The sequence below is a fragment of the Hyperoodon ampullatus genome (assembly GCF_949752795.1).
Source record: "Hyperoodon ampullatus genome assembly, chromosome: 10".
NCBI lineage: Eukaryota > Metazoa > Chordata > Mammalia > Artiodactyla > Ziphiidae > Hyperoodon > Hyperoodon ampullatus.
The window spans coordinates 12239670-12250202 of NC_136923.1; the positions used below are offsets into that span (position 1 = coordinate 12239670).

The 10533-nt window shown below is 43.9% G+C and overlaps 1 protein-coding gene across 5 annotated transcripts in view; it reads right to left on the bottom strand.

Moving 5' to 3' along the window:
* ITPR1 (inositol 1,4,5-trisphosphate receptor type 1) overlaps positions 1–10016 on the bottom strand; it is a gene marked incomplete at both ends in the record, with an annotated part of 307403 nt that extends 297387 nt beyond the window's left edge. For all 5 annotated transcript variants that reach the window (XM_079713011.1, XM_079713008.1, XM_079713010.1 and 2 more), the window contains 2 exons: positions 5539–5609; positions 9925–10016. In XM_079713011.1, coding sequence (XP_079569137.1) covers positions 5539–5609; positions 9925–10016 — 163 coding nt within the window. The remainder of the gene's footprint in view (positions 1–5538; positions 5610–9924) is intronic.
* Positions 10017–10533: the final 517 nt, after the last annotated feature.

Below are 10533 nucleotides of genomic sequence, written 5' to 3' on the forward strand. Positions count from 1 at the left end.
TATTGATATAATGTAGTTGCATATGTTTGGCTAAATATAATAGAAATCTCTTTGAAAAAAAAAAACACATTAAGTTAAAGGGTCCAAGTGGTCTTCTATCTTACAGTGGGCTTTCTTCCTCATTTATATGGTCCTAACTTAATGCTAGAAAGAGTGTGGGCAGACAGCAGAAAAGTAATAACCTAGTCCAGTCCCATTTAGAGACTGCAGGTGACAACGGCTTGAAGGAACCCTTGTGCTTTGCGCGGGGAAGGGTCCATAGGGCAGAGGGAAGACAAAGCACTGGGTCCAAGCCTTTGCAAGAGTGTTCTGGCCTGACTCTGACACTCACACATCATGTGATGCTGGGCCAGATCCTCAACCCTTGTCAGCCAAAATGGCATCAGGGATAAAACAGATACACCCTGGGCTGAGAAGGTGTTGCAAAGCTCAAGGAGAGAGAACACGTGAAAAGTGTCATCATCTACTTTGCTCCAACAAACTACTAGATTACAGGGGCAGCTTTCCTACTTTATAGAAAGATATTTCACCTGCTGGGCCTCTACTTGCATATAAACAGCTGTCACGTGGACAAATTACTCTCAACACAGCCCTGAAACATTTTAACTGTGTATTGGCGTTGACTTCCTTGACAAGGTCTCTATCTTTCCTCCCTGGGACATAAATGGCTGGTGCACAGGAGGCAACCAATAAATGTTTGTGTAATGATAATAATCATTCGAAGAAGGGACATTTAAGTGACTATGGGCAAGTTACTCAATTTCTTAGGGCCTCAATTTCCTCATCTGCATAATGGGAACACTGATACCTACACCTCACAGGAAGGTGACCAGACTAAAAGGGAGAATCCACGGGAAATGCTTTGCACAAGTAAATGCTCTATTACTGTTGGCTACTGTTATTGATAATGTGGGTCTGTTTCTCCAAGACACCTTAAGACTCTCAAAAAGCCAGGGGGACTGTGTTCAACTCATCCTGCCTTCCCTTATCACCAAAACCAGCAGCTGGAACATAGTAGGACCTCAGTGCTTGTTGAGCTGAACACTCATGTTCATAATACATCCACCCAGTGGATTATTGCGCTTGAAACCAACTTGATTAGGGGAGAAAGACGAAGCACAGGGGACAAGGGTGATACTTACCTAACACATCCACACTTTCAGCCTGATCTCTGAGCTGTTCCCCAATTCACATGAAGCAGTGAATGACATCAGAAGGCTTCCTTTCTCCTCCCCTTTCCCTGCCCAAACTAAACTCCTCCCCATCTTTCACTGAGTTTTCTTACAAACAGCTTTTCTTCTGAAACTAAAGGCTCAGCTACAAGGTTAAAAACCTCTCACACCTTGGTGACACTGATACGATAGCATCTGTACAAGATCAAGAATTTGGGGCCAAGACTGGCCTCTTGACATAAATGGAAAAGATCAAGTTTTGAGGGCAAGAACTGGACCACTGCCCCAGTCTGAAAAAGGAGATTACACAGTAAACAGCATCAACACCAAAGCCTCTCTTATTTCCCAAAAGCCCCAGTTCTTATTTCCATGCCAACAGTGCTGAAGGTTATACTTAAAACAGCAGAGATCCTAGGATCAAAATGGACGATGGTTGTTAGTTTCCATCTTTTCTTTGCAGAAGATGCCGGTATATTTACTAGGGGGAAGGGATGGGTGGGAGTGAAAAGGAAAAGATAACATAGAGACAGGAAATCACTAACCACAAAGCTTCTATTCCCAGTTTCAATCTGATGTTTGCCTTCCCTATTCTTTTAAGATTATGGGCAAAGCAACACAAATCAGGAAGAAAAGAGATTCTGCCTTTCCTTCCATGGACACTGGTGCTTTAAAATGGTACCACATTAACAAAAGGACTAAAGTAACTGAATTATTCTACATCTCAGCTCTTCTCATCACCTAGAGGGCAAGGACATGGTCCAAAATTCATTCCGATAATGAAAAAGCCTCGGCTTATGTGAAACAGATGTGTAGCCAATCTTTTCTTCCTACAGACAATGTTAGGGGCAGGAGATATAGTCAAAGGAATCACAAAAAAAGCAATTCACTTGGAAATGTACTTTTACTCATCAGAAAGAAGCAAGTGTGTTCAGTAGTTTGACTCTTCTGCATCTACTGTGAAAAGTAACAGCAACCAGTCACTGAGCAAGCCTTGTGGACCCAACTACTCTGTTTAGCTCTTTACCCATATTATCTTCAATCCTATTATCTTTATGAGGAAGGAATCCTTTTTCCCCCATTGCATAAGTAAGGAAACAAGCTTAGAAATTTAAGTCATCTATCAAGATCACTCAGCTTGTATAGGGGAACACTGGGCCTCAAATCTAGGTTCACGGGGTCCAGGTACACACCCCTAACCACAGAAGCATTTAAAGACAAAAAGTGGAACCACACATAAGAATTCACATATAGTTCCTTTCCCTTCTGCCACCATATGTGAGTATCAGGCTCTGTACTAAGAACTAGGAACAAAAAGACAGGGATAACTAAGGTTTCCTGAGCCCTTAACTAAGGGCCAGGCTCCCTCAGTACTAAATGTGGAACACACATTTAATCGTCACAATAACCTTATAAGGGAGGGACTTAAACCATCTTGCATTTTGCAGATGAGAAAACCAAGGTTCACGGAGGTTAAGCCGTTTGTCCAGGGTCACGTAGCTAAGAATGAGTAGAACTTGGATTTGAACCCAGGAAGCCTGATACCACAGCCTATGCTATTAACCACTAGGGTAGCAGATTTCAAGAGGAGCTCACAAAATTAAAAACCCAAAGTCGGAAGCCACAGGGAGTATTAGATAAATAGGCCTTTGGCTTCCATTTACTTAAGAACAGGTTTATGATGGTTCTCGATATAGGAAATAACTTGGCAAGGAAACAATGGAAGCGACAGCAAACCCAAATGACTAAATGTAGCTCAGCTGATTGCTCGGATAAAGACTCCATCATCCTATGCGGCCACATGCCAGCACCTCACTTTTCCATATGTGTTTCTTAAACTTTGAGGTGCAATGGCACAGCAAGGAAATGGGCTAGAAATGCCTCCAAATTGCCCAACTGCCCTATGCACCATTTCTAAACATCAAAATGACTTCAACTTCAAAATAGACTTGTATTTGGAAAGGCAGTCATCCCTTTCTAAAGAGAGATCTTTCTCTTCATTTTAGAGAAAAATGTTTCAAAGTACGCTACACCAGAATTGAAAGGCTGCTTTGGAAAACGTCGCCCGGGCTCCAAGCTGGAAGAGACCTTCCTGGCACGGCAGCGGCTGCGAAGGGAGATGGGCCTGGGCCCCTCACCTGTGTGCAGAGCGCCTCCGGCTCACCACAAGGAATTTAGGCAGCCGTGACCTACATTCACAAAGCCTGCAGCAAAGTTTGTTTTGAACCAGATTTCCCACAAGTACAAAGCACCTCACAACCTAGAAACCTTTATTTTTAATTTATGGGGGAAGACAGTCAACAAATTAAGTCACTGTCACGTGACCACCTGTAGAACCAGGCCAGGCCATAAACGGAATTTGGTTCTTTCTAAATGGCCTCTATCGGACTGTCACTTTTATCTCAGAACAATCCCTTTCAATCAGCCACCAGGTGTACATCTAAGCACCAGGCACTTTTACCCTAGGGCCAGGAAAACATATATCTCTCCTGACTTCCCCTGGCTATGGTCCTGTTTATTTTAACGTTTTAAACCTGTATTCAAATAGCCACTGGTTAACTTTGTACAGTACATTAACATCTTTCTCAGCTTCCTTTCCCAACTCCCAGAGCCTGGGTGTAGAATGGGATAAGAGCTCACATTGGACCCAAGCAATAAGCTTCTCATCCCTTCACTTGGTCCCTGCTGCAAAAGCAACGTGTGGACCAGCTCCCTGCTATGTAATAAAGCCGGGAGTTTATAGCTCAGGCTCTATTAGCAGTGGTTCTTAACCTAGGCTGCCCAGGAGACTCACCCCGGGAGCTTTCAAAATATCTCAAATGCCCAATTAAATGAGAATCTCTGGAAGTGGAGCTCATACGTGTTATTTCTGAACGTCCCCCAGGTGATTTCTCTGTGCAGCCCAAGTTGACAAGCCCAGCTCCTACTGCACCCATCACCAGCTCTGTGAGTCCAGACAAGGTGCTAAACCTCTACCTTTGAGGGCTTCGATCCCCTCCCAGGGAGAACAGAGCCCTCCAAGAGCTAAAAATGCCTGCAGAGCCCTTAGCACGTTATCTGTCCATCACTCCTGGCTCAAGTCTATCACTCTTGGCTCTTTTAAAAGATAAATTGCAGCACATTATAGAATTCAGAGTAGGGAATTAATTCTCTGAGTGAGCGACTGGATTATGATCACTGGATCAAATCTTTCTGCTGCATTCTGTTTTGGAAGATGACATGGAACAGGAACTGAGAAGGAAAAGGCAACAGAGGCAACAGGAGCCTCAGGTTCCTGTCACATCAGGCTTACGCCAACAATTGTTTTTTTTTAACAGTGTCCCACCAGCACCCCCCAGGTGAAAACATTCTGCTGGCAGACTCATGCCAACTGGATGCAGCTCAACACTGAACGTCTTTCAAATGGCTTCCCCCCATCTGAACGTCTGCCTCCTATTTTATTCTAATTTCTTTAGCTTTTATCCAAAAAACTCAAACAGTTTCTAAATCACCTAACAATAAGAACTTATAACTCAAAGGACACAATCTGCAAACAGCAAGGTTTAAACTCTTTGGGACTGAAGCCATCAGTCAAATACCTAACCCAGTGGGTTCTCAGCCCTGGCTGCATATAAAAATCACATGGAAAGCCTTAAAAATGCCAGTGCCTAGGCCACAACCTTGAGAGATTCTTTAATTGGTCTGGAGTGGGGCCCTGGGCAGCCATGTAATTTAAAATCTCTCCCAGATAATTCTACTACACAGCCAGGGCTGAGAACCACTAACCACAGTAACAGCAAAAAATAAAAACAAAATGTTTCTCACTTTAAGATAACAATTATATTTTAAACACCTCCTGGAATAAACTAAGCTACCTTCCAAGGAAGGCATCAAACGCAAGAGGCCTACAAAGAAAGCCAACACTGCTAGGCTACCAGCAGGAAAGCTGTCCCACCTATGCCTTTTAACTCAAAAAGTAAGTAATAATCAAGAACTTCTCACTCCAAGGCGAGGTATCTAAGGATATCAAACCCCCAAAGGGACAGCAAGATCTGCTGAAATAACACTTGTTCGTTGTGACTCAATCCAGAAATCCTGTTTGTTTGGACATATCTGCACAAGTGTGAGGCTTTAAACTGAATTAGCACTTACCAACATGTATTCAAGAGACAAATGAAGGCCCTAATACAAGCCATCCCAATCTTGACACTGAACTTATTTATGCATTTTCAAGGGGTCAGAAAGCTTGAAATTGGTATCATACTTTTAAAAAATATGTAAGCAAATAAACCTACGACTGCTTTAAAAAAACTAAATCCACACAGAGCAACACACTTCATGAATTTTCAAATGAGTCAAGGGACCCGCTCTGGGAAGGTCACCAACTTACCTCTGAATTTCTTGGGTGGATTGTTAAGGTCTCCAGTTTCTGGCTGTACAACACAACGATCATCAACCAGGCTGCAAAGAAAATAAAGATAAATGTTGTACCAAGCCGAGTCTAAGAAAATAAAACCCTAAGCACTATGCAAAAATCAAATACTCAGGGCTGTTCCTGCACAAAACTTAGGCTGCCCTATTCTCCTGCCAGGGAGCTGTTGACACTAGAGGTTTCCTATGTAGGGAGCTAAACCTCATCCAAACACCCAAGACTCTGCTTCTGCAACGGACACATTCAGCTACTGTTTTCTGTGGCTCTTTTCTCTTACCCGCAGCCATGAGAGATCTGAGCACAGCACGCACTAATGCTCAAGTCGGGGGCATAGCAAGGGATCCGCGAGCTCAACCAACGGTAGCTGAGCGGCCCACCCCATGCCAGGCACTGAGCTAGGCCCTGGGATGTGAGGATGAGTAGAAGCCAGGCCCCTGCCCTTAGGGAGCTCAAGGCTAGTTCATGCAGGAGCCACAAAGACAAACTGATAACAAGAATATAAACCAAAGGCTGTAAGGGACGAGAACAAAATACAGCCAGAAACCAACCGTGCCTGAGGCCATCTGAAAAGCTGCTGGTGGAAGAGGGAAAGCTGGAGCTATTGGAAACTGAAATCAAGGTGGGGGATGAAGAAGAGGGGAGCGTTTTCAGGGGGAGGGAACCCCACATACAAAAGCATTGAAGTAAGAAAGGACTTTGGAGCTTCAAAAGCAACTAGTGCAAAAAATACACATAAATAACCAGCCCCAAATTATATATAAAGCCTCCGTGTTTAAAGTCCCAACTGAACAATCTGACTTGTACAATGCTTTTAGAAGAACCGATTTTAAAACAATATTTCTGTTTGAACAGATGAGGAAATTGAAGCTCTGAGGAGTTTAAATGACTTTTCCAAGTTCCTAAAAGTGGTATCGGTAAGACTGGCTCATTTTCCAAGTGACCACAGAATTTGCTCCCAGTTAATATGGTTTTCCAGGGTTTCTTCCATTAATCTGTGTCTCATCCCAAAGGCAAGGTACCGTTAAATACCCGGCCTTAGATCTTACTGCTCTTTCCTCCAAAATCCCCTGACAACTCCTAAAGTCCTGCACGTCTTTCAAGACCCTGATTCAGAGCCCCCATCTTCTCCATGAAGGCCCTCAAGCCTTTCCTGCCCCAGGCCCTCTCTGCCTCTCCTCTGTCCCCCCAGTATCACTGGGCTGAAACACAAATGGTGCACCAGGCTACGAACTCCATGAGGGCAGAGAGCTGCCGGCTTTGTGGCCCAGAGGTGCCCAGGGCCAGCACACTTCCTGCCCAGGCTGGGTACTCAGTATCTATTTGGTGGATGAATCAAAAGTGTCCCACCAGCAATTTGCCTCCTTCAGCTCCAAGACACAAGACCTCTCTGCATCAACAAGAGGGACAGTGTGGTCACAGTCTGAATTGTAATGCAAAAATCAAGAGCAGAAAGTCAAGAATCAATGAGCCTCTGTGAGTATAAGTAAGGTAATGTCACCAGATCAAATATAATATGTGTATGCAGGGGCCGGGGGGAATGCCTTGGAATCCAGTGCAGGACTGGGTTAATTTATCATCAAGCTCTCAAACAAGCAGGAAGAGGTAGGAGAAAGGGCCCCAGTCTAGGCTAGAAGAAAATGAATTGTAGATGGCACTCGGCCACCTACTAGCAGCACGACGCTAACTCCATTACTTCACTCCTCCTGGTCTCAGTTTCTTCATGCGTAAAATCCAAGAGTAGGTCTCAAGGATTCTCAAGTAGGGAGATGTTCATAAGACTTTTTGTTTCTTAAATATATTGATACCAGGTGCCCATCCTCCCCAGGCCTACTAAAGCCGTGTTCCAGGATGGGACCCAAGAACCTTTATTTTTAACAAGTTCTGCAGGTGATTCAGAAGCACTTCTCTGACACTGCATGTCATACACTTGGGCTCTCCAAGGTCCTAGTTGAGTTCTCAAGTTCAGTGAGTCAATAAAGCCATTTGGAGGTAACCACCATCTATATAAGTGGAACTGGGCAACATAAATGGAGCTGGAGGCTGATTCCACCAAAACTGGCAGTCACTCATCGTCATCCGTGACTGGTGCTCCATAAATGTAAGAAATATGAGAAGGAAAAAGGTCACACTTAATTTTCCAAATCCATTTTTACCCTAATTATCCTCAAATATGTGCAGGGAACCAAGGGAATAAAATATTCATCTAAAGCAAGGACTAGGCCCCAAAATTCATAAAAGAGCCATCCTCATGTTAAAGGGGGAGACCTTATCATTAATTTGTTCATAATACTTGAGGAAAACTCGTAGAAAGCTCTGTACTTCATACAAAATCTAAGAACAGATGCTCTGGAAGAAAAGGAGGTACTGACATTTTAGGGGCTGGCACAGCAGACTGAGCAAGTGACAGGAAGCGTGCCCGGGTGACTGGAAGGGCAGTGGCACCGTTAAAAGAAACTGGGGCCAAAGAGGAGGGATGGGGCATATAGTGGGGTTGAGGTTTAACAAAGCATCCAGGTAAGAGCTCTGGGCAGACAGTTAGGAGGGTGCTGAGCAAACTCAGCCAGAGAGGGGTGGTCTGCAAAGCCAGGAAGGAAAAGTCTGCCCTGTCAAGGGCAACCGTTAGGAGTGCTGGTCTTAGAGTCCCGAGTCTTCGCAACTGTGAAACCCCAGGGCAGGTGACTTCACCTCTCTGATGCTCAGAGGTTTTGCCCCCATAAATAGCAATAACGATAGTGCTCACTGTAAAAAGCTGTTTGGGGATTAAAGGGATGGTGTATGTACAGTACGCAGCACAGAGCTGTAAACACCCATAGGATTCGTGTGAGGAGTTACCATTCCTACTTATTATTGGTGCTGTTATGGCTGAAAAATAAGAAGAGGACTCAAGATTCAACCACGGATGGGAAAAGCAAGGAGTCAGCCAAGAAGAAAAAAGGGACAACAGAGAGGCAAAGCAGCAGGACTCTTTGCCAAAGGCCACAGCAGGTAAAATGTGAAGGGTGGGTCTTTAGAGAAGTTAAAAAAAAGGTAAGGACTGAGGAAAAAAAAAAAAAGCACTTGATTTGGTGATCAGGCACTCGTGGATGACTTGTTTTTATTGGATGACTTTTGAAAATAAAATCTTTATTCAGAGAGGTCCAGTTGAGCTACAGAATTCTTTACGTGAAATAACTTGCTCTTTGAGGCTGGAGTAACTGAGTGAGAGCCTGAGAGTACTCACTTTGCACAAATACCAGAGAACAAGCATACTTTAAGAAGTATGATTAAAATGAAGGTTCTGGCTGCTGTAAGAATGAGGTTCTTGAAGAAGCCGTTGCCTGCCTTCGCCCCATCTATTTGAGATCAGCTCTTGCCAAATACAACAATGCCACCCACTACTCCTTCCCAGCAAAGACATTATAGACCATTTGTGACTCTTCTGCAGTTAACCATCTTCACTCCCCATTCTGCTTGTGTCTGCCTTTGGGGCTCTTTGGGGCTACTTCACATCTCACTTCCTCTTCTAGACAATAGGAGTAGGGAAAGAAGGGAGAAGATAATCAAATGAGTACAGTAGGGAATGTATGTATACCCTTAAGAGTTAGGGGAGGGCTTCCCTGGTGGCGCATTGGTTGAGAGTCCGCCTGCCGATGCAGGGGACACGGGTTTGTGCCCCGGTCCGGGAAGATCCCACATGCCGCGGAGCGGCTGGGTCCATGAGCCATGGCCGCTGAGCCTGCGCGTCCGGAGCCTGTGCTCCGCAATGGGAGAGGCCACAACAGTGAGAGGCCTGCGTACCGCAAAAAAAAAAAAAAAGAGTTGGGGGGAAAAAAAAACTGAAGAAAGCACAAAAGACCAAAGATCTGATTTAAAGAACTTTGTGCAATTTGTAACTTTCAGATGCACACAGCAACTTGAAGTAGGAAAAGTTCTGCGCCCAATAAGAGAGATAAGCATCTGAGAAGTTCTGGTCTTTGCTCCGACAACAAATAAGTCACCATTTAAAAATAAGAGCTTTTACGAAGCTAAAGCACTTCCTTGGGGTCTGTAAATATTAATCTTAAAATTCATCCCACATACTTAACACTTTCCCCCAACATATGAAAAAAGAGGAAATTATAATAAATGCTGAATTAACAGAGTCCTAACTGATGAGATTTCACTCTTGCAGAACTGACAGGAAAACAGTATTTTTGTGTAAGATGTTAAACTTGGTTAACGTGAGATTTGATATTCATGATTCCAACCACTGCTGGAAAAGCCAGTAAAATGGAAACATTCTTGTCCTAGAAAAATCACAGTTTTTAAGCTGATGTTATGATGGCTTAAACAAATCCTGCCACACAAGAAACCAGGTGCTCTTACCCCAAGGTGCTAATAAATCCATTTGTCGATCCCTCGGCGTACAGAGAACAAATGTCTCCAATATGAAGGAAACTAGACATCTTGTCAGACATGGCTTTCTTGAGAATCCTAGACAAAGTAAAATATGCAACATTATTAGAAGGAAAGAAATGCTCGGCGGGCGGGGGGGGAGTCACTGAAAATTGGCTTTGCTCAATTTTCCAAAGCGTCCTACTTAAAAGTCAAATTTAAATGGGAGTGTGACAGGCAGGCAATTCACTGAGCCAAGCAGGACATCTGCAACCACATTTTCCCCACATATTCTTTCATTTCAGGATATTCCAACCACAGTAATGCTTGTTTCTAACAAAACCATGCCTGAATCCAATTCTCCAAGTTGAAGACCCTCAATAATAAATGGTGAATATGAAGACAGCAGGCAAGTCAGCCAAGAACTTTGCAGTGATGAGGAGCTGGAAAGTCTGACTTATGAAACATTAACATATTCAATCTGCCTCAGGGAACGTTCAGTCAGAAGGAAACACCTGGTATAAAACTTGGGTCCGGCAGTGCCTGGGCTGAGGTGCCAAAGCAACAAGATGAAATTAATAAGAGGAAACCTAGTAATAA